Genomic DNA, 25,536 nt, shown 5'->3' on the forward strand with positions numbered 1-25,536 from the left:
TTTTACATCTCACACACACACACACACACACACACACACACACACACACACACACAAATAGAAACAAAAATTTCTTGAAACGGCATTATTATAATGCCATGAGATGCACTCTAGTATTTTCTGTTCTGTTTTCTTTTGTAAGAAAACACTAGTTCCCATCCACAAAATCAATTCATTATCTACTAATGAGTTGTGGCCCTCGTTTGAAAAGTGAACTAGTCTTCTTCATTTTTTTCAGCGAGGATTTGAGGCCCAGAAATAGGAAGTGATTTCCCTGGATCTCATAGCCAGCAGGCAAGTGATTTCCTGGTTGTTAGCCCCATTTTCTGATGATATTATACAATTTGGTTTTGTCAGCTTCATACATAAAACTGACTGATAGGTTTCTAGATTTCATCCCTTATGAAAAAATACCTGTTGGTAGTTTTCTACTTACTGATATTTAGTTTGTTTCTTTCTCCCCAAGTTTCATTTTACACTAAAGTTAAGACTCTATAGGACCCAATTAAATGAAACTTCGCAAGACTTTCTATGAAAAGTAAAGGACATGAAACAGTCAAGATAATAGTGAATAATCTTTGAGATTCTAAGAAATATTAATAAAAAGCCACAGAAAATGGAAAGTGGTTATCAAAGTGAGGTGATAAAAAATGCACTTATGAAGTAACCCAAGAAACCAAGGGACAGTTGTGAAACCAAAAGAAAAAACCAAGTCTTTCTGCTAAGTAAAAAGGCCAAGGAGAGAATAGAAAGCATTAATAACATATGCAAAATCACAGGTACTGTATGTCATAAGTGAAGTTTAAACACAAATGGAACACATGAGATTAAAAAGCTTAGGTAATATTGAAAAATAGTGGGACCACTGGAAAAAATTTAATGGAACTATCAGACTGTTTAAAATTTAATAAAATGAAAATTTGAAGTTTACTCAGCTGAACTGAATCTAGAAACTTCTAGGAATATTGAAGGAGAAGACAGCTTGCCACTTTTTTTGCACATGTCCTCTAATATTGCTAGAAATGTGAATTAGTTGTTGAAAATCCTGACAAGGTTTTCTGGATATTTTCCCTATCAAGCAAGCAGAGATGGAGCTTAGGAGGCATGGAAACAACCAGGACTGGAGAAATCAAGAATCGAAAGTCCCCTGTGGGGGAGTAGGAAAATGGTAGCAAGGGGGGTGGGGTTGGACTTACCTTTCTAAAGACCAGTCCAGTGTGGGAAGGGTAAATGTTGTCAACCTAACTGCTAGACATGCCTCAGAGCCTTATCTGTGCATATCCCAAGTATTTCTGGAACCCTTTTTAAGTACCAGATGCCATGATAGGCTCTGTAGAGAAGTTATGGGTAAGACAGATTTGGTCCCTGCCCTTAAGTTTGTAGCCAAGTGGGAAGTACAGGTAAAAGGTTTAACGCATGTTGTAATGGTAGAGAGGGACAATGTGGTAGGGACATTGACATGGTGAGTTAGGGAAAGCTTCCTGGAGCAAATAATTTCTCAGCTTAGACGTGAATAAGGATAAGTAGAAGTTAGCCAGATGAAGTGTGAAGAAGATAACTTGCTTGTTTCAAAGATTACATCATACTGTGAGGTCAATGCCTTTGTAAAGCACGGGCCTCGCACACAATAAGCCCTCATAAATGGCAGTTTTTAATATTTTATTGTTGCCGGTTATAGGTAGTGGTCAGACAGAACTTTTTCTGTATAAGACAACACACATGACACAATGTTTCCATAAATATGAATGATAGAATTCTATATTAATATTTAATTGTCTATTATTATTTAACAGACCTGTAAAATACTGATGTTTCTCATTGCAATTCATTTTGCTTGCAGAAGAAAATTGCAGAACATGTCATATATCGCAATCTCTCCATATGAGGAAAATATAAAATAGAATCAGGATAATATAACTTAAAGAAATCATGGAAGTCATGTGATCCAGTCCTCCCCTTTAACATGCAAGAAAACTGGGTTAGCCATTTGCTCAAAGTAACAATATTATAGGTTAGTGATAGAGAGAAGACAAAAAAGCAGGTGTTCTGACCAACAGTTCAATTTTCATTTCCTTTATAACACATTGCCACTTACAGAATTTTTTCAAGGCATTCAACTTTGTTGTAAAATTATGTTAATATTGTTACCTTGATGTTAATTTCCATTATTACCTTTGAAGTTTTGATGGGCTTTTTTGTTTTTCTAGTACTTTATTTACTCTGAGAATATGTGTATTTATTAATTTCACTTGAGCCGTTTTTCTTTTGCATTAAGAGCAAGGAATGCATGTAATGCTGCTAACCATTTCCATCTTAAACCCTTAATTTATTATTTGCAATAGATGAACATATTTTAAACTCCATTTGTTTTTTGTTGGGTTAAGGTTTCATTCAGACTGTACCTTTGGCAGGAATATTGAAGTATTAACTAAAGACCTAAAAAAATGTCCTGTAGTTAATAATCTAAATAATGCTCTCTTTCTAACATGCTCCTGACTGCCACTGTGGTAATGTTCTTTCATGGTTATTATTATTGCATAGTTATGCTCACACACTCTGTTTAAAGCTATATAATTAACAAACCCTTTAAAATAAAACCACTAAAATGTTCTTCTGGGCTATTCTTTCTTTTGCTCACTGTTCACTCAGGAGTCTTCTATATTTTACCCTATTGTGATAATATTGATTCCTTTGCCCACCTGCCAGTTTTCTTATTCTTGGGCGTCTCAAAAATACCATAATTGGTTGTCATTCTCTCCACATGGGAGCCATCTAAATCCCTTGACTGCCTCTGGGGATCCATTGGATAAGGATTTTTTTTTTCCAATGGCACCCTTTTCCCACCAGGTTTGTCACCGTGTCCATTGTGCATTCTGAAAAGCCCTGTTTACCTTACTGCCTGGAAACCGATAACTGCAGAGCCTGTTTCTCGTCAAGATCTCACAACTCTAGCTACTTAGGATATAATGCTACCTTCAACAATCTTCTCTCCTTTACTCTTTACCTTTTTTTTTAGTATGGTTATAATTACGGACGATATTGTGAGTTATCGATTTCAAGCAAACTTCTAAGGGTCCCTAACCATTCTCATGATTCCAATATTAAGTGGAGCAATTTAGTTTCTAAAAGTTGATGCTGACTTGCTCAAAAGTCTTTTCCCCAGTATTTCATATATACGTGTGTTGCTTGACATCTTAAACCATTGACTTTTGGTTGCTGAACTTCCATTTGTTTCATGATCCTTCAGTATGTTTGTCCCATTTAAAAACCTACCATAGCCTCTCATGACAGTTTTTACTTAGGTGGATTTAATATAAACTTAACCAGCTAAAAAAAATAAAAATAAAAAATAAAAAACTCCCATAATCTTTTCTTCTCTGGGGAACAGGAGAAACATCATTTAGACTTGCAAATACAAGGAGGGGTAAATTGGCTAAATTGGTGGATAAAATGGGTTGCCTTGGTTTTATTGGTCTGGTTATTGTTGTTGTTATTATTATTATTTTACTATACTTGCCTTTGGAAACAGAAATCTTCTCCAGTTATAGATATTTGCTTATGCATTGGCTTCTTTAAATCCTATGACATCACATATGTAATGGATATTTAATGATAATTCCCAAAAGATAGTCTTAAATCAAAAGGTGAGAAGAGCAGTTTTAAACCCAAACTTCTTTCCACTGAAATTTATAAAACTAGTCTTAGTACTCAGAAAGGCTAAGTGTATGCTACTTTTCTTTTCATTAGCTCAATGTGCCTCAAATCTCCCTTTATACTATCTGAGAACCTTGAGACTACAGTATTTTATTATATAAAACTCTTTGGACATACATTATACTTTATGGCTTATTTATTTTTACAGAATTTTTAGCTTGGAAAAATTTAAACATATATGAGTCTATTATCACTCAATGTCAACAATTATCAACTCATTAGTCAAATTTGTCTCATCTGTACTGTTACCTATGACCATTGGGTAATAGTGAGCAAATCCCCAGACATCATACCATTTGATCTGTTAGTATTTCAGTATTTATCTGAAAATTTAAAAAGACTTTTTAAAAAAGCATAACTAGGGGCACTTGGGTAGCTCATTCAGTTGAGTGTCTGACTCTTGATTTCAGCTGAAGTCATGATCTCGGGATGGTGGTGTTGGGCCCTCCATCAGACTCTTCGCTCAGCAAGGAGTATGCTTCTTTCCTTCTCCATCTCCCTTTACTCCTCTCCCCCCTCTCTAAAATAAATGGATAAATCTTTTTAACAATAATAAATAAATAAAAATTAAAAAGTATAACTATATTATAATCATACCTAAAAACTTCAACAATATTTCCTTAATAGTATCAACTAATCGATATTGAAATATTTTTGTTTTAAAATTTTTACATTTAGTTTATTCAAATTAAAACCAAATATAATCTACATGCTGCGTTTGATTGATATGTTTCTTAAATCTGCTTATCCGTAGTTCTCCTTCCTTTTTTCTTGTAATTTGTTAGTCTTTTAAAGATTTTCAAATTTGAGTTTTGTTGATTGCATCCCCATACAATTGTTTAATATATTTCTCCATTAGCTGAATTTTCTGTAACCTAATAGATAGGTCTAGAGATTTGATGATATTCATTTTTATTTTTTGGCAAGAATACTTCATAGGAATAATGTATATTTCCATCAGGAGGCCAAAATATCTGCTTGTTTCTCTGTGATGTTAACATTGTTCAGTGTGTTCAGTTGTTGCCAGCCTGATTCTTCCATTATAAAGTTTCCCATCTGCTATTAACATGAAGTGTTTAGTAGCAATTGATGATCGTAAACAAGGATTTATTATTTCATTGAGTGTTACAAAATAGTATATTCTAATACTTTTATTTCTTTCTCATTCATTAGGCTTTGTTTAAAAAGGTTTGTTTTGGTAAATTAAATAGAAGGTAATTATTGGGCCTCTTTGATGTGCTAATACTCTGCTGGACAGTGTAAGAGGAAGACAAAATACATATGTGTCACAGACCCTCCTGTAAATAAAAATTCAATATTATGCTCAAAATAATTAGAGAACAGCTATGGTATGGTGAGTGAAATAAGAAAAGAGAAATGATCATGGGTTGAAGAATGTTTCATGGAAAAAATGGGACATGTACTGGGCCAAGGAGCAGTCTATAAAATAGGGGGGAATGGAGATGTACCATGGTTTGGACCAAACTATGAGGCTAAGAACAAGAATGCCACATACGGAAAGGCAAAGGAAAAAAAATCTATGTAGAGATTATACGTTAGTTAAAATGGGGTATTGATTGTAAGAAAACTAAATTACTTAGGTCCTATTGGGATAAATTGGCAACACCCCATGAACTCTGGCATTTTTCTCAATACATTTGGCAGACAGACTTTGAGTGAACTAGGAAACTACAGCAAAGTGGCCTAGGGAAATTCAGTACTTTAGAGATTGATTTGTCATAAGTAAAACTCATTTGATCTTAAGAAATATAAGATTGCCCAAGTCAGATGTAAAATGTAAAGAATTAGTCATTTAATAGGTGTACACAGCTAAATACAAACTACAGAGATACTTGTGTTTCCACAGAACAAACCAGGATGTTTGAAAAAAGAGGCAGGTGCACAGGGCTTGTAAAGCTGTGGCAAAGTTAAAGATGTTGAGTTTAATTTTGAAAATATTGTGTTTTGGGTACACATGCAAATAGTAAGGGCCTTAAGCATTTCTTAGGATAGAATTGCAGATATAAAGAGACAAAGCTGATATACATTTTAGTCATACACACAGAAGTGAGAGGTTAACTCATAGGAGACACACATAACAAGCACAGAGGGGCTGAGTTCATAGAAAAAGGATAGCAATAGGAGCACCTGGGTGGCTTGGTCAGTTAAGCATTAGGCTCATGACCTCAGGGTCATGAGATTGAGCCCCATGTTGGGCTCCATGCTCAGCATGGAGTCTGCTTGAGATTGTCTCCCTCTGCTCCTCCCCTCCACTCACACTCTCTAGCTTTCTCAAAAAAAAAGAAGAAGAAGAAGATAGCAGTAGAGTTGAGGGTGGAGGGTGGACAGAACAGGAAAAGAAGAGAGTAGTAGTGTCCATTGGTGGAGAAGTAGAACAATGTTGTGGGCCAAGAAGGAAAGAGCTTTAATCGGGAAGAGATGGTCAACAGGGTCAACGTGATGTACCACCATCACTAACAACATTTGACAGGATGCTTGATTTTAATACAGTATGTTACAGATAGAAGATGGTATATAGGAAGGAATGGTTTGGGAGTAGGAGATCAGGATGGAAGACATGTGATCTTATCCTAGGAATGGGCTTCCAAAAAAGAAGGTAAATATAACGGCCAGGACAAGCAGCAGATAGGGAAGCCTAGGTGTATCTGAAAACCAAGAGTCTGAATTTCCTTGGTTATTTTTTTTTAAGATTTATTTGTTTATTTTAGAGAAAGAGAGCACATGTGAGCAGGGGGAGGGGCAGAGGGTGGGGGCTTAAAGCAGACTCCCTGCTAAGCATGGAGCCGCACTCAGGACTCCATCTCACAACCCTGACCATTACCTGAGCTGAAATCAAGAGTTGGGCACTTAACCAACTGAGCCACCCAGGCACCCCTCCTTGGTTATTTTGATAAATAGGGGAAAGTATATTTTTAGAAAACAAACTTTGAATAATGAAAATGCAAAAAGAGCTTAACTATTTAGTCACTTTAATTCATTATATTTTAGACATTTATTCTATTATCATTTTATGTATTACCATAATGAGTCATCATGTAAGATACAAGGTATTAAATTGGAAATGTTAGTTTACCATAATGAGTCATGCTTTTATCAAACATAAGATATGAGGTACTAAATTGGAAATGCTAGTTCCTTCCTTTTCTGAAAAGAATTCTGCACAATTCTCCATCTTCCTTCTTTCTGCTTTCTTAGTTTTCTTAGTGTATGTGGAACATGTAAATATTTGTTTCTGTTTTGTTAGTTTCATTGGTTTGCTGCTTACAAAGACAACATATATTTATTGTAAAAATGTCACTCAGCACAGAAAGGTTTAAAGAATAAATTTTTTGAATTTCATGAAATGATGCTTTCAGAGATAACCAGTATTATTATTTTGGTAAATCTCCTTTTAAGTCTTTTCCTGTCTATAATAGATGATATTTTATGTTAAGGAGATTATACCATTAATGTAGTTTTGCACCTGCTTTTTTGCATCTAATAATATGTTGTAGACATTTTTTATGGCAGTGAATATAGGTATAGACCATTCTTTTTCAATGGCAGTCATTACATGAATATATCATAATTAATTTAAGCCACCTCCTGTTGCCAGACATTTAGACTCTAGTTTTTCTGTTTAAGCCGCACTACAGTGAACACTCTTGTGGATACATTTTTGTGGACTTATCCAGTTGATTGTCTTCTTTGAATAACTTCCCCAAAATGCAGTTGTGGGTCAAAATCTATGCATATTTTATGTTGTGATACATATTTATTTACATATTGCCCAGTGTCCTTTAGAAGTGCAGTACCAATTATGCTTCTACCAGTAATACCAATCTGTACCCAGAAAGTTCTTTTAAAAGTCTTAAAATATTTTTTTTTCATCTTCATTCAGGCTCATTTTCCTCACTTATAAAATAAGAAGGATGAAATCTAGCAGTGGTTCTTAAACTTTTTATGATCTTAATCATTTGAGAATTTTTGAAAACTGTTGATCAGAAACTGGAACTGTTGTTTCAGAAAAACACACCTGTGCAAAAACAGAGAAATGTTTACATACTATTTATGAGAATTCATAGATTCCTTGAAGTCAATTCATAGACTCTTTAGGATCTCAGTCCATCAATCTAAGGGAAGAATCCCTGAATGAGATGACTTCAAAGTTGCTTTCTCTCTCTTTTTTAAATTTTTTATTATGTTACATTAGTCACCATACAGTATTAGTTCTTGATGTAGTGTTCCATGATTCATTGTTTGCATATAACACCCAGTGCTCCATGCAATTTGTGCCCTCCTTAATACCCATCACCGGCCTATCCCAATCCCCCAACCCCCTCCCCTCTGAAGCCCTCAGTTTGTTTCCCAGAGTCCATAGTTTCTCGTGATTCCTTCCCCCTTCTGTTTACCCCTCTTCATTCTTCCCTTCCTTCTCCTACCCATCTCCCTGCTATTTCTTATGTTCCATAAATAAGTGAAACCATATGATAATTGTCTTTCTCTGCTTGACTTATTTCACTTAGCATAATATTCTCCGGTCCTGTCCATGTTGCTGCAAATGTTGTGTAATCGTTCTTTCTGATGGCTGAGTAATATTCCATTGTATATATGGACCACATCTTCTTTATCCATTCGTCTGTTGAAGGACATCTTGGCTCCTTCTACAATTTAACTATTGTGGACAATGCTGCCATGAACATTGGGGTGCATACAGCCCTTCTCTTCACTACGTCTGTATCTTTGGGGTAAATACCCAGTAGTGCAATTGCTGGGTCATAAGGTAGCTCTATCTTTAACTTTCTGAGGGACCTCCACACTGTTTTCCAAAGTGGCTATACCAACTTGCATTCCCACCAACAGTGTAAGAGGGTTCCCCTTTCTCCACATCCTCTCCAACATTTGTTGTTTCTTGCCTTGTCAATTTTTGCCATTCTAACTGGCATAAGGTGGTATCTCAATGTGGTTTTGATTTGAATTTCCCTGATGGCTAATGATTTTGAACATTTTTTCATGTGTCTGTTAGCCATTTGTATGTCTTCATTGGAAAAGTGTCTGTTCATATCTTCTGCCCATTTTTTTGATTTGATTATTTGTTTCTCGTGTGTTGAGTTTGAGAAGTTCTTTATAGATCTTGGATACCAGCCTTTTATCTGAAGTTTAATTTGCAAATATCTTCTGCCATTCTGTGGGTTGTCTCTTTGTTCTGATGACTGTTTCCTTTGCTGTGCAGAAACTTTTTATCTTGATGAAGTCCCACAAGTTCATTTTTCTTTTGTTTCTCTTGCCTTTGGAGATGTGTCATGAAAGAAGTTGCTGTGGCCAGTGTCAAAGAGGTTACAGCCTATGTTCTCCTCTATGATTTTGATGGATTCCTGTCTCACATCGAGGTCTTTCATCCATTTGGAGTTTATCTTTGTGTATGGTGTGAGAGAGTGGTCAAGTTTCATTCTTTTGCATGTAGCTGTCCAGTTTTCCCAGCACCATTTATCGAAGAGACTGTCTTTTTTCCACTGGATGTTTTTTCCTGCTTTGTCGAAGATTAGTTGCCCAAAGAGCCGAGGGTCCATTTCTGGGTTCTCTATTCTGTTCCATTGGTCTACATGTCTGTTTTTGTGCCAGTACCATGCTGTCTTTGTGATCACAGCTTTTTAGTATAGCTTGAAATCAGGCAACGTGATGCCCCCAGCTTTGTTTTTCCTTTTCAACATTTCCTTGGTGATTCAGGGTCTTTTCTGGTTCCACACAAATTTTAGGGTTGTTTGTTCCAGCTCTTTGAAAAATGTCAATGGTATTTTCATCGGGATGGCATTGAAAGTGTAGATTTCTCTGGGTAGCATAGACATTTTAACTATGTTTATTCTTCCAATCCATGAGCATGGAATGTTTTTCCATCTTTTTGTGTCTTCTTCAATGTCTTTCAACAGTGTTCTGTAGTTTCTAGAATATAGATCCTTTACCTCTCTGGTTAAGTTAATTCCAAGATATTGGATGATTTTTGGTGCTATTGTAAATGGGATGGATTCCCTAATTTCTCTTTCTTCAGTCTCATTGTTCATGTATAGAAATGCAACTGATTTCTGAGGATTGATTTTGTATCCTGCGACATTACTGAAATGTTCTATGAGTTCTAGTAATTTGGGGGTGGAGTCTTTTGGGTTTTCCATATTGAGTATCATGTCATCTGCGAAGAGAGAGAGTTTGACTTCTTCTTTGCCGATTTGAACACCTTATATTCCTTTTTGTTGTCTGATTGCTGTTGCAAGGACTTCTAGTACTATGTTCAACAATAATGGTGAGAGTGGGCATCCTTGTCGTGTTCCTGATCTTAAGGGAAAGGCTTTCAGCTTTTCCACATTGAGAATGATATTCGCTGTAGGCTTTTCATAGATGATTTTTATGAAATTGAGGAATGTACCCTCTATCCCTACACTCTGAAGGGTTTTAATCAGGAAAGGATGCTGTATTTTGTCAAATGCATTTTCTGCATCAATTGAAAGGATCATATGGTTCTTGTCTTATTTTCTTGTTAATGTGATCTATCACACTGATCCATTTGCGAATGTTGAACCACCGTTGCATCCCAGGGATGAATCCCACTTGGTCTTGATGGATAATCCTTTTAATGTACTGTTGGATCCTATTAGCTAGGATCTTGTTGAGAATTTTGGCGTCCATATTCATCAGGGATATCAGTCTGTAATTCTCCTTTTTGATGGGGTCTTTTCCTGGTTTGGGGATCAAGGTAATACTGGCCTCATAGAATGAGTTTGGTAGTTTTCCTTCTGTTTCTATTTTTTGAAAGAGCTTCAGGAGAATAGGTATTATTTCTTCTTTGAATGTTTGGTAGAATTCCCCAGGGAATCCGTCAGGCCCTGGACTCTTGTTTTTGGGGAGGTTTTTGATCACTGCTTCAATCTCTTCATAATTAATTGGTCTGTTTAAATAATCAATTTCTTCCTGTTGCAGACTTGGTAGTTTATAGGTTTCCAGGAAGGCATACATTTCTTCCAGGTTGTTTAATTTATTGGCATATAGTTGTTGATAATAGTTTCTAATGATTGTTTCTATTTCCTTGGTGTTGGTCATGATCTCTCCCCTTTCATTCATAATTTATTAATTTGGGTCCTTTCTCTATGCTTTTGAATAAGTCTTATTTATTCAATCTTATTTATTCTTTCAAGGAACCAGCTTCTAGTTTTGTTCATCTGCTCTACTGTGCTCCTGGTTTCTAATTCATTGATCTCTGCTCTAATCTTGATCACCTGCTTTCTTGTGTGTGGGTTAGGCCTGTTCTTCTGTTCCAGCTCCAGCTTCTTAAGGTGAGAATATAAAAACTGCATTTTAGATTTTTCTATTCTTTTGAGTGAGGCTTGGATGGCTATGTATTTTCCCCTTAGGACTACCTTTGCAGTGTCCCATAGCGTTTGGACTGATGTGTTTTCATTCTCATTGGTTTCCATAAATTGCTTAAGTTCTTCTTTAATTCCCTGGTTTACCCATCATTCTTGAGCAGGATGGTTCTTAGTTTCCAAGTGTTTGAGTTTCTTCCAAATGTTTCCTTGTGATTGAGCTCCAGTTTCAAAGCATTGTGGTCTGAGAATATGCAGGGAATAATCTCAGTCTTTTGGTATCGGTCGAGACCTGTTTTGTGACCCAGTATATGGTCTATTCTGAATAAAGTTCCATGCACATTTGAAAAGAATGAGTATTCTGTTGTTCTGGGGTGTAGTATTCTGTGTATATCTATGAGGTCCATTTGGTCCAGTATATCATTCAAAGCTCTTGTTTCTTTGTTGATTTTCTGCTTAGGTGATCTGTCTATTGCTGGGAGTGGAGTGTTGAGGTCCCCTACTATTAACGTATTATTATCTATATGTCTCTTTATTCTGGTTAAGAGTTGGCTTGTGTATCTAGCTGCTCCCCTGTTGGGGGCATAGATATTTATAATTGTCATATCCACTTATTGGATACATCCTTTAAGAATAATATAGTGTCCTTCTGTATCTCTAACTACAGTCTTTAGTTTAAAATCTAATCTGTCTGATATGAGAATTGCTACCCCAGCTTTCTTTTGAGGTCCGTTGGCATGAAAAATGGTTCTCCATCCCTTCACTTTCAGTCTGATGTATCTTTAGGTTCAAAATGAGTCTCTTGTAGGGGCGCCTGGGTGGCGCAGTCATTAAGCGTCTGCCTTCGGCTCAGGGCGTGATCCCGGCTTTGTGGGATTGAGCCTCACATCAGGCTCCTCTGCTATGAGCCTGCTTCTTCCTCTCCCACTCCCCCTGCTTGTTTTCCCTCTCTCACTGGCTGTCTCTATCTCTATCAACTAAATAAATAAAATCTTAAAAAAAAAATGAGTCTCTTGTAGACAGCATATGGATGGGTCATGTCTTTTTATCCAATCCACAATCCTGTGTCATTTATGGGAGCGTTTAGGCCATTCACATTGAGAGTGATTATTGAGAGATATGATTTTAATGATATCATGTTGCCTGTGAAGTCCTTGTTTCTATAGATTGTAAATTTCTGTTCTGTGTCACTCTTGGGTTCTTTTTACTTTTATAGAACCCCCTTTAATATTTCTTGTAGGGCTGGCTTGGTGGTCACATATTCTTTCAGTTTTTACCAGTCTTGGAAGATCCTTGTCTCTCCATCCATTCTGAATGACAGCCTTGCTGGATAAAGGATCCTTGGCTGCATGTTCTTCTAACTTAGTGCTCTGAATATGTCTTGCCAGCTTTTTCTGGCTTGCCAGGTCTCTGTACACAGGTTTGACATTATTCTGATGTTCTTCCCTCTGTAAGTGAGGATTCTCTTCCCCCTCGCTGCTTTCAAGATTTTATCCTTGGATCCAGGATTTGCGAATTGTACTATTATGTGACGTGGTATTGGTCTGTTCTCATTGATCTTGGGAGGGGTCCTCTCTGCCTCTTGGACACGAATGCTTGTTTCCTTTGCCAGATTAGGGAAGTTCTCAGCTACAGTTTGTTCAAATATTTCTTCTAGGCCTCTCTCTCCACCCCTTCGGGGATGCCGATGATGCTGACATTGGAGCATTTTATTGAGTCGGTAATCTCGCATAATCTACATTCTTGAGATTGTATTTTTTGAGCCAAGTTCCCATTTTTTCCTTCGTTTCCATCATCCCATCTTCCAACTCACTAATTCGTTCTTCTGCCTCACTTACCCTGGCCATCAGAGCATCCAGTTTAGACTGCATTTGATTCATAGCATTTTTAATTTCTCCCAGATTCGCTTTCATTTCCGCCCTTAGAGATTCTATATTCTCGTTAATATTTTCGTTAATATTTTTTTCAAGCCTACACATCATTTTGACCAGTGTTACTCTGAACACCATTTCTGATAATTTGGTTATATCCATATCCATTAGTTGTGTGGCAGAGGCCACAGTCTCTTTTTCTTTCTTTTGTTGGGGGTTCCTCCTCTTTGTCATTCTGATGAGGAGTGGTTGCAGGGATGTACAGAGCCCAAATTATTGGCCAGGACCCAAGCAATGTGCACTTGTTTTACAGGGACCTTCCAGATGTGGGCTTCTTGATTTTTCAGCCTGCCTTCTGGGGGAGGGGATTGCCCCGCTGATACTCAGGCAACCCTGTTGGGGTAGAGTTGCCCCGTCCCCTGTGGGGGGATGGGGATGGGCACAATGCGAACCAGTATTTCTGTGCTTTTGTTCTTGGTGGCTTTCCCTGGCGGTTTTCTGTGACTCTTCTGAGAGTCAGAGCAGCAGTGGCCAAATCCTAGCCTCTATCTCAGAACAGAAAGATCGCAGTCTGCTCTCCACTGAGCTCTCCTGGCCACTCTGTTTCTGTCAGTGCTGCTAAAAACCCTGCAGTGTCCCGGGTTGTGTGCCCCACAGCCACTCTCCCAGTCCTCGCTCCCAGGGTCGGCACATCTCTGTCCTTTGTGCTTCTAACACCACCAGCCGCCCCGGTTTCCTCGCGCCCTCCCGAGCTCCCTGTTTCAGTGTGGTTCGTGCACGCTCCGGCACGCCGGTTTTCAGTCTGGTTGCGCGTGCACTTCAGAGCTGCGATTTTTATTCTGGTTGCACACTTGCTCCCAGCTCCCGGTCTCAGTCTACTTTCTCGGGGGCTACTGGACCACAAGTCCAGCCCACTCTCCAGCACAGGGGACTACAGCTTCCTGGCCCCCAAACGGGGCGGCTCCCTCCCCCTTCTCTTTATCAACCGATATCTGTGTGCAGATTCATGGTTCCCAGCTTCGCACCTCAATACTCAGCGCTGGAGATGTTCATTTGTAGAGATCCAGATGTATCTTCCTGCGTCTCAGGCTGATTTCGTGGGTGTTCAGGATGATCTGGTAGATACCCAGCTCGATTCAAGGGACTAGCTGATAAAAGGTCCACTACTCCTCCGCCATCTTTTTTTCTCTCCTCTGCTTTCTGTTTTTAACACTAATACACATACACACACACACACACGTCTTACGTACACGTCATTCACATGTCACACACTCATGCGCACACAGAATTTTAATGTGTATTTGGAAAAACTTTGATACCTGCTTGATACAGAATCTAGTCTTATTGTGTCTGTAAAATCACTTGACTGGATATAGTTATTGGAATGAATTTCCATTTATTTCAGGTTCTTCAATGGCGAGCCCACCAGGAAGAGGTAGCAACCCTGGAAATGGAAATTTCTGCCAGAAGAAGAGAAAAGGAGAAGGAGAAAGAGAAGCTATGGAAGGAGAAGGAATTATTACAAAGAGCAGAGAAGAAAAAGAAAGTATGAAATCTGCTATTGCTTTGACTGTGTGAATGAATGTTTAGTTGTCTGATTGAGCTTTGATTTATCTTGGTGTTTGGCATGGAATCATCATAGGCAGTTCTTAGGAAGATTCATAAGGTTCTAGAGGAGTCTTACTTCAGTTCATTTAAACTTCAAAGATTTGTGGACATGGAGGAGAATCCAGTTAATTGACCTTCATAAGCACGGGTACTTGTGATTAGAAAAAATGCAGTAGGTAAAGAAAAGATAGGGTTTATGACTTGTTAAGTCTTGTACTAAGTAGGGACATGCAAAGACAAGAGGATACCGGGGTAACATTCTGGTTGATTGTGGTATAGCAACTGACTGTCAAAAGAGGTCTTTGCTGGTAAAATACATTGTACCGGGGGCAGAGCAATTCATGCAATACTAGAAGGCCCTTTAAAGAATTTACTTCTAGACTTATTATTTGTTAGAATGTTTGTTTTTCATTTGCTGACACAAATTCATCACTCTACTTTTGAACAAACATTTGCTTCCCAGTTTTCAAAAAATTAATCACAACACTTATTAACAACTTCAAAATGATTGCTGATATTCTGTGGAAGAAAAAAAGTGAATCTAATACAGGATTTTAAAAATATATCTGGGATATTTATTTAGATATTTTTGTTTATCTTATCATTTTTTGTGGTATAAACAAACACATTAGTACACATCACCTAGCATTGAAACTGTTAATTTTTTTTATTCTTTTTCAGACTTATTTTATTTTACAAATCGAGTTGAAGTCCTCTCTTGAGGATGTGCTCAGTACCATTTTCCTTCTTACCTCCCCAAAGTCAGTCTTGATCATAAATTTTATTACTATCTTTTTAGGTCATCAATGGCTTTTAACATCTTTTTTTAAAAAAGATTTTATTTATTGACTTGACAGAGAGAGCGAGAGAGTACAAGCAGGGGAAGTGACAGAGGGAGAGGGAGAAGCAGGCTCCCCACTGAGCAGAGAGCCTGATGTGGGGCTTGATCCCAGACCCTGGGATCATGATCTGAGCTGAAGGCAGATGCTTAACTGACTAAGCCACCCAGGCACCCTGCTCTTAACATCTTTTAATATGTAGTTTGTGATTTTTAAATTTTTTCACGAATACTTTCAGACTGTATCCTTCTGCAGCATGTACTTCTTCATTTAACTTTACATTTTTGAGATATAGCTATATTAATAAACAGAGATGGAGTTCACCCCTTTACACTGTTATATACTGTTTCGTAGAGAATGAGACTGCCATCATCCCTTCTCTTAGTGGTTGACATTTATGTTTCTAAAGTTTTGTTCTTGCAACTGTGCTGGGGCAGCCACCTTGTACATGTCGACTGGGGCATGTGTGCACAGCTCTCTCCACAGTATACCAAGGAGGGGAATTACTGTGTGGTAGGATTTGTATGCTTTCAATTTTATAAGTTGTTGTTTGGTTTTTTTTTTTTTTTAGTTTATAAGGTATTATAAATCTTTTTGACTTTTGCCAATCTGATGAATGTGAACAGTATCTCAATGTTTTAAATCAGATTCTCCCGATCGCTTGTGAAATTGAAAAATTTCCTCATGTTTATTGGGCAATTTTCTTCCTCTGTGATTTGCTTATTAGTGCTTTATGTTTGTCTATTGTCTTTATTAATCTGTAGAAGTTCTTTATAAATTCTGGATACTATTTCTTTTTGTCAGTTGTATCTTCTGTCATCGGTCATCCACCTTTAAATTTGGTCTATAGTGTCAACAGTTTCATGGAAGTTAAAATGATCCAGTAATCCAAGTTATTAAACTCTTTGTGAACTGTGATTTCCTTTATGAACCATGACCTGATAGTGAGAGCATCTTTACAGAGAGTTTTTGTTTGCTCCTGCTTAGGGCCCTATACATTTTACTGGCCCAGGACCAGGGCATGTATTAACTGTGAGATTTGGGACCTGTGCTGTGAGCTTGCAGAGGGTGCTGACTTAACACTCACGCGCAGCACCTGCCTCGGTTCTGCTGGTAACCGTTTTCCTCCTCTGATCCCAAGCAGAAAGTTAGCTCCTTTATCACTTTTCTGGGGAGTGGTCCTAGTCTATCTCGTTCCCATTTTGTGTATGGACAAGTCCTACAGGACTTCTTGCTCTTTTTAGGTGGCATGATTCCAGCTCCCATGTACACAAGTCTTGAAGCTAATATTAAAAACCCAACCACCAGCTCCTCAGGCCTGTCTCAGGCCTAGTTCTGTCCAAGTGCCCTTTGACTTTGGCTCCCTCTTACTGCTCTGATTTGAGTTCCATTTTTATCTTTGGCACTGGGGAGTTGTGTGTGTTTGTGTGCAGTTGTGTTATAGTTTATCCAAAATTTCTGTTTAAGGTAGGAAAGGAGATTTCTATGTCAACTCAAACAAACTGACCGAAATTCTGTCTACCTTTATATATACTATGAATCCATACTCTCTTTGTTCTATTTTTATGCTGGAGACAAATTTTAGTTCTTTAGTGTTTAACAGCAGTTTCCCAGAAACCCTCCTATGGTTTCTCAAGTCAGAAGCTCCCCCTGACTTGAGACTGATTGCTTTGTTAGCCGGTGCTCTGTTTTTCCTCATCTACTATTTCACCTGCCTGGATTTCTCTTCTCATAAACTAGCAGCTGTAGAGATAGAGAAACTATTCTATGTATAAAACCCCACCTGAGGATTTCTGAATAACAGATCATCTTTCTCCTAATTCTTCTTCTCAGCAATTTGTCTTTTTAGGGAATGACACCGTCTTTTTGCTGGAATAACATTTTAATTTGTATACCAAAGTTTACCCTGGTAGGTCCCCAACTCTTCAAATTGACCTTTAAATTATTAGATCACTTTTTCTTCTGTGCTTTAAAACTCGAATTGAACATAACATTCACAGTTTTCATAGTTTTATCTTAAGACTCAAGGTAAGTTTTGATTCATAGGCTGTTAGGTGATAATGGCAATATTTCAGAAGCATCTCTCCACTTTTGAAATTATTGTCATGATAAAATCAAAGAATAATGTCTTTCCATAAACTATCCCTAGGAGCAATTGTAAGAAACAAAATTACTGTGCTAGGTGAACCTTAAAATGCCTGATATGTAATATTGGTCCCAGTACCACCCTTTCACTAGATGTAGTGTTTTGGGTGGCTTGAATAACATAAAAACTACTCTGCATCACAGCATTTTCGGAGGTTTTTTGCTGCTTGATGCCTGGAGTTCTTATGGGATCAAAGCAAGAATAGTTTCAGCCTCACTCCCAAAATAGAGATTTCAAGCAAGGCTCATATTAAAAGGAGAGATATTCCTTCCTTGCTCTAGCATATACATTTCTCTCCCAATTTTACCAGTTCCTAATCCAGCATTGAAGCCTTCACCTTGTACAGCTGAGGGGTGGGAACCACCAGCCATGGCCCACCAGCCATGTGACCTTCAGCCTTACCTCCAAGATGTTTCTGGGGAGGAATCTATCATTTTGTGATATCTTAACCTCAAGTGACATCATATCAGTAAATATCAATAGACCCAGGCGTTGGTAGAACCTTGGCACTTACATGGTCCCCCTTGACCTCAGGTGATGTGGCAAATACTCAGAATTACATTCATCTCAGATAACCAGGGGACAGCAAAGACAGTCTAAAATAAAAGAGGGTAGGCTATCATAAACAGAATGCAGGCCAGAGGGCTAGAACAGTACTGCTTCCCAGAAGATTCAGGAAGCTCTGCTCTTAGGAGGAAATTCAGAGTATCTTCTCAATTCAGATCAAAGCTGTTCTCTCAGCGTGGGAATCTTTGGGTTCTTATGAGAGCAATTTATCATGAAATCCCCAGTGTTTCTTAATCTAATAATATACTGATCTAAAGAGCTAAGGGGGGGGGGTAGGTAGACACTGAAGAATGATAAAAAATAAATTCCCAGACTATAAACTCTACTTCTTCAGGATTGTTGGGACTTAAAGGGGCCAATGAATCACACCTGTGATAGGCAGGCTTCTAAAATGGGCCTCAAGATTTCCTGCCCTCCTGGGATACACACCCTATATAATCACCAGGATTATAACTACTGTGGTTAGGTTATATTATATGACACAGACAACCTTGAGAAAGGGAGATTACCTGGGAGGACTTGACCTAATCACATGAGCCCTTTAAAAGTACAGAGGTTTTTTTTTGGCTTGTCAGAAGAGGGGTCGTCAGGGATTTAAAGCTTGAAAAGGACGTGACTGAATATTTTGGCTTGAAGATTGAGGAGGTCACATGGCAAGGAGTGCGGGTGAACTCTAGCAGCTGAGAGTGGCCTGGCTGACGGCCAGAAGGGAAATGGGAACCTGTAACCTGTAGTCCTACAACTGTAAGGAACTGAATTCTGCCAAAAACAAGAATGAGCTTGGAAGCATATTTTCCTCTAAAGCTTCCAGGTGAGAACTCAGTTTTTTTGGCACTGTGATTTCATTCTTGTGAGATCATGGGCAGAGAGTCCAGGGACACCATGCTGGACTTCTGACTTAAACAGGAGTCAGAGCTCATAGGTAAGTATTGTTTTAAGCTGTTAAATTTGTGGTAATTTTTTACACAGCAATTAAAAAACTAGTACAGTTTTTGGTATCTAGAAGTGAATTGTTGCCGTAACAAATACCTGAAAATGTGGACCTGGCTTTGGAATTGGGCAGTGGGAAAAAGCAGGAAGAATTTTAGGAACATGATATAAAGAAGACTAGAATGCCTTGAACTGATTTAGTAGAGGATGTTAAAGATGTGGCTGCTGAGTCTAAGAAGGAAGTGATGAACATATTCTTCAAAACTAGAGAAAGGATCACTGTTATGTGGTGACAGGAAGCCTAAGGAATTAATTCTGTGCTGCAGTTAGGTGGAAAACATTCCTGAATAATGAACTTCATATGTGATGAGGTAAGAAGATTTATGAAGTGTTGAAGATGCCACTAGGGTTTTTTGCTACTTACAGTAAAAAGGAGAGATTTGATGCTTTGGGAAATTCTCAACCGATCTAAGTAGCAAAAGACTCCAGAGTTAAGAGATTATTGCTGCCATCATGCCATAGGAAAAGGCTGAAAGTGTGAATATACAATCCTTTGTTAGAGCCTTGAAAATATCACAGGGTCAGAGTATTCAGTCATATAAAAGACCCTTCCGAGAGATTAAGGGTGTTTCTCATAGATCTCAAACTAGAAAGCCTCTGGGAAGTTTAAGGGCATTTTCTCTCAGCCACCTCAATAGAAAACCAAGAGAGAGAGAAAGGATTATCTCAAAAAGACCTGTGGGTGTGTGGCTTTTGTGTAATGGAGTGAATCCCCATAAAATCTGCAAAGGCTCACTTGGTTCTTGAGAAAATTTTATCAGAAACACTGCCAGCTTGGACTGAAAGGGACAGAGTGAATATGAAATGCAAGGAGGCTCATGGACTTCCCAAAATTCTCTTGGCAGGAAGCAGGCTGATAAAACTACTTAGGAACTTGGCATTCCTAATACTTCCACCACTGGGCCAAACCCACCCAAGCTCAGGAAAAGCTTCCTTTTAGTTCTCACCACGTTATACAAAAAACAGTTGTATCAGCTCCCAGTAAGATATATTGACAGTAAGATTGTATATAAACCCAAAGGGGTCACTAAAGGTCCTATTTAGGATGATCATTCATCCATGTATGTATTCATTTATTCAGTAAGTATGTACCAAGTGTCTTTAATGTGACACACATTATACCTGGTCCTTCATGAAATTGTAAGAAGTCACCCTACTCCAACAGAAATTGTCCCTTTTCTGATATGTATCTATCTATCTATCTATCTATCTATCTATCTATCTATTTTAAGTGGGCTCCACACCCAGCATGGAGCCCAGTGCCAGGTTTGAACTCATGACCCTAAGATCAAGACCTGAGCTGAGATCAAGAGTTGGACACTTAACCAACTGAGCCATCCAGGTACCACTTTGGTATCTTTTTAAAGGGATACGTTTTCCTGCTCCACCACAAAGATAATATGCAATTCTTGGTTAGGTTAGTAGAAGCTCTTAACTAATAATACAGAAGGGTTTCTTTTACCTTCAAACTTTATGAGTAGAACAAGAGAGTTAATAGAAAAAAATTAAAAATACAAAATGGAGTGAACTATATAGAGTTTGCAAGTAGTTAAATTAAGCATGGCTACATATAGTAAATTAAATACATATGCATATATACATAATATTTACGAATGGATATATTTGTGTAGGTACATACACACACACATAATTAAGGTGTGACTTCCCTGCCTCTCTCAGTGAGTACTGATAGCTTAGGGAGTTTGGACTGATTTGGTACCCCAGACAATGAGCTGTACAGGCCCTGGGCTGTGTCCTGATGCCCTGACAGTGCAGGGAAGCTAATTCATAGCTCCATCTACTAACTGAATATTGTATCCAGTCCCAACCATCTAGTAAGCCTGACCCGTGAATTCAAACAACTGCGGAGCCCATCCTACAGCCTCACTTGTATAGGGAACCAAGCCAGCAGTCCTATTTAAATGTTCTCAGTCAATGGCATACCTCCCATCCCTCTTCTCAGAGCTTGAATAGTTCCCTCACCCCAAAATAGTCCATAATAGTAAGCCCCACCTGCCCAGAGACATTACCAGCAGACACACCCAGAAACCCAAACTGAGCTGACTGGTGAAGAACCGTCTCTGCCAAAGCAAACCTATAAAGTCTGCAAAAGAAGCTCCATTACTAAAATGCACAGAAACCAACATAAGGAATCAAATAAATATGATACCACCAAAAGAAACTAATAAAACTCTAATAACTGATCCTAAAGATAGGGAGATCTATGAACTCCCAGAGAAGAAATTCAGAATAATCCTCTTAAGGAAGTTTAGTGAAGTACAAGAAAATGCAGAGAAATAAACAAAATTAGGAAAACAGTTCATGAACAAAAGAAGTTCAACAAGGATATGGCAACCATCAAAAAAAACCAAACAAACAAATAAAAAAACCTCAAAAACCCAAAACCGAAACAAACAGAAATCCTCAAGTTAAAAACACAACAACTGAACTGAAGAACTCAACAGAAAGTTTCAGAAGTAGACTCAACCATGGAGAAGAAAGATTCAGCAACTGAGAGGATAGGACATTGGAAACTACCTAGTTAGAGGAGAAAAAGAAAAAAAATGAAAAAGAGTAAAGAAAGCCTATGGAAATTATAGGATGTGATGAAAAGAAATAATATTCATACTATGGGAATTCCAGAATGAAAACAGAAGAAAGGGACAGAAAATATATTTAAAGCAGTGATGGCTAAAAACTTCTCAAACTGGGGAGAGAAATGAACATTCATATCCTAGAGTCCCAAAAGACCCCAAATAGGTTGAACCAAAATAGGGCTACACTGAGACAGATGATAAGTAAGTTGTCAAAAGTCAAAGACAAAGAATGAATTTTAAGAGTAGCAAGAAAAAAGAGAGAAGTTACGTATAAGACCATACAAAACCATAGGTGGATTTCTCAACACAAACATTTCAGGCCAGGAGACAATGGGATGACATTCAAAAAAATTGAAAGAAAATAATCGTCAGTCAAGAATTTTATACCCAGTGATGCTGTCCTTCAGAAATGGAGGAATAAAGACTCCCAAACAACAAAAGCTGAAGGAGTTCATTACCACCAGACCTGCCTTATAAGAAATACTAAAGAGAGTTCTTGAGTGGGAATAAAAGAATGCTAATCAACATCATAAAAACACAAAAAAGTAGCATAAATTTCACTGGTAACGGTAAATATATAATCATTGTTAGATTCTGCAATATGGTAATAGTGGTATATAACTCACACTTCTAGTTTAAAAGTTAAAAAAAGAATATGGAAAAAATCAATACAATCGTCTATTACAGGTTACACAATACAAGGAAACACATGTAAATTGTAAGAGCAATAACCTAGAATATGATGGAGAAAAGAAGCAAATGTGTAAAATATATTAATTCTATTGACATTAAGCTGTTATCAATTTAAAATAGGTTTAATATAAATTTAATAGGGATACCTGGGGGGCTCAGTTGGTTAAGTGTCTGCCTTTGGCTCAGGTCATGATCCCAGGGAGCTAGCTTCTCTTTCTGCCTGCCGCTCCCCCTGCTTTTGCTTGCCCTCTCTCTCTGACAAATAAATAAAATCTTTTTTAAAAAATAAATAAATTTAACATATTTTAGGTAAGCCTCATGATAACCACAAATGAAAATCTTGTAGTAATTACACAAAAGAACATGATAAAGAAGTCAAAGCATATCAATACCAAGACATCAAAACTCAAAAAAGAGAGAAAGATAAGAAACAAAGAACAATATACCTACGAAATAACCAGAAAACAATTAACAAAATGACAATAGTAATTTCTTACCTATCAAAAATTACTTTAAATGTAAACAGATTAAATTCCCACACTCAAAAGACATATAATGGCTGAATTAATTTAATAAAAAAACTGAAAACCCAGACCCAACAATATGCTGCCTATAAGAGACTCTTTTTTAGCATTAAAGATACACATAGACTGAGAGTGAAGGGATGGATAGAGATATTTCAAGCAAATGGTAAGCAAAGCCAACCAACCAAACAACAACAAAAAAACTAAACAAAACAAACTAATAAAACTCCAAAGGTAGCTATACTTACATCAGATAAAATAGACTCTAAACTTAAAATGGTAAAAATAGAAAAAGAAGGTCATTATATAATGATAAAGGGTTCAAGACATCAAGATGATACAACTGTAAATATTTAGGCACCCAACATTGGAGTGCCTAAATATGTAAAGCAAAAACTAACAAAACTAAAAGGGGAAATAAACAGTAATACAGTCAGAGTTGGGCCCTTTAATAGTCTACTCTAAACAATGGATAGATTTACAAACAGACAATCAATAAGGAAACAATGGATCTGAATAATACTATAGAACAAATGGAACTAACAGACATATACAAAACATTCTATCCAACAACAGAATACGTATTCTTCTTAAGTGCACATGGAACATTTTCTAGGATAGACCTTATGATAGACCACAAAATAAGTCTTAGCAAATATAAGAAGGTTACAATTGTACCAAGTATCTTCTCTGACCACAATGGTATGAAATTAGAAATCAATAACAAGAGGAAAACTGGAAAATTCACAAGCATGTGGAAATTAAACAATACTCTCTTGAATAATCAATGACTCAAGGAAGAAGTTAAAGAGGAAATAAAGTTTCTTGAGACAAATGAAAATAGAAACCATACCAGAACTTATGGGACATAGCAAAAGCAGTTCTTAGAGGGAAATTCATAGCAATAAGTGCCTACATTAAGAAGCAAGAAATATCTCAAGTAAACAACCTAACTCTACACCTTAAGGAACTAGAAAAACAAAATGAACCCAAATTAGCAGAAGAAAGGAAATAGTAAAGATCAAAGCAGAAATAAATGAAATAGAGAACAGAAAAACTATTGAAAAATTAACCAAACTAAGAGTTGGTTCTCGGAAAGATAAACAAAATTGACAAACCCTTAGGTAGACTAAGGGGAAAAAAAGAGAAAAGACCCAAACCAACAAAATTGTAAATGAGTAAGGAGACATTATAACTGATACTACAGACAAGAAAAGGATCATCAGAGGCTGCTGTGATCATTTATATGCCAAAAAAACTGGACAACCTAGGAGAAATGGGAAAATTCTTAGAAACATACAAATTACCAAGACTGAATCAGGAATAGTAAATCTGAATAGTCCAATTACTAGTAAGAAGATTAAATCAGGAATAAAATATCTCCCAATGAAGAAAAGCCTAGGACCAGGTGCCTTCGCTGTTGAATTTTAGTAAACATTTAAAGAACAATTAACACCAATCCTTCTCAAACTCTTCCCAAAAATTTGAAGAGGAGAGAACATTCCCAAACTCATTTTTTGAGGCCATCATTATCCTGATACAAAAATCAGAAAAGGACACTACTAGAAAAGAAAACTATAGGTCAATATCCCTGATGAATGTAGATACCAAAATTCTCAATAAAATACTAGCAAACTAAATTTAGCTGTACATTAAAAGTATCATTCATCGTGATCAAGTGGGATTTATCTCTGGGATGCAAAGATGTTTCAACATATGCAAATCGACCAATGTGATACATCACATTAATAGAATGAAAGAAAAGGATTATATGATCATATCAATAGATGCACAAAAAGCATTCAGTAAAATTAAACATCCATTCATGATAAAAACTCTTAATCAGGCATAAAGAGAACATATCTTAACATAATAAAGGCCATATAAGACAAGCCCACAGCTGACATCATATTCAATGGGAAAAGGATGAAAGCTTTTCCTCTAAAATCAGGAAAAACAGGATTCTCATACTTTACTTTTATTCAACATAGTACTGGAGGTCCAAGTTAGAACAATCAGGCAATGAAAGAAAAGAAAGAGAGGGAGGGAGGAAAGGAAGAAGGGAAGGGCATCAGGATTGGAAAGGAAGAAGTAAAATTGTCTCTATTTGCAGACAACATAGTTTTATATATAGAAAATCCTAGAGACTCAACCAAAAACTGATACATCTAATCAATAAATTTAGTAAAGTTACCGGATACAAAATCAACATACAAAAATCAATAGCATTTCTATACAGTAAAAATGAAAAATTTAAAAACAAAATCCTATTTATAGTAGCATCAAAAGCATCAAAAACAAAAAAAAATGCTTAACACATTTAACTAAGGAGGTGAAATGTCTTCATGCTAAAAACTACAAGACCCTGATGAAAGAAATTGAAGAAGACACAAATAAAGGGAAAGGTATCTTGTGTTCATAGATTGCAAGAAGTAATATTATTGATATGTCAATATTACTGAAAACCATCTATAAATTCAGTGCAATCACTATCAAAAGTCCAAAGGCAGGAGTAGAAAAAACTCTCCTGAAATGTATGTGGAACTGCAAAAGACCCTGAATAGCCAAGGAAATCCTGAGAAAGAATAAAGCAGGAGGTATCATACTTCTTGATTTCAAGCTATGCTATAAACCT

The 25,536-nt window shown here is 37.2% G+C and overlaps 1 protein-coding gene across 1 annotated transcript in view; it reads left to right on the top strand.

The window, feature by feature from the left end:
* The window catches only part of CCDC148 (coiled-coil domain containing 148), a 145,645-nt gene that overhangs the window by 57,170 nt on the left and 62,939 nt on the right, over positions 1-25,536 (top strand). The window contains exon 9 of the mRNA XM_040636719.1: positions 14,343-14,483. Within this exon, the coding sequence (XP_040492653.1) occupies positions 14,343-14,483 (141 nt within the window). The remainder of the gene's footprint in view (positions 1-14,342; positions 14,484-25,536) is intronic.

The sequence above is a fragment of the Ursus maritimus genome, unplaced genomic scaffold, assembly GCF_017311325.1.
Source record: "Ursus maritimus isolate PB19 unplaced genomic scaffold, ASM1731132v1 scaffold_1, whole genome shotgun sequence".
Taxonomy (NCBI): domain Eukaryota; kingdom Metazoa; phylum Chordata; class Mammalia; order Carnivora; family Ursidae; genus Ursus; species Ursus maritimus.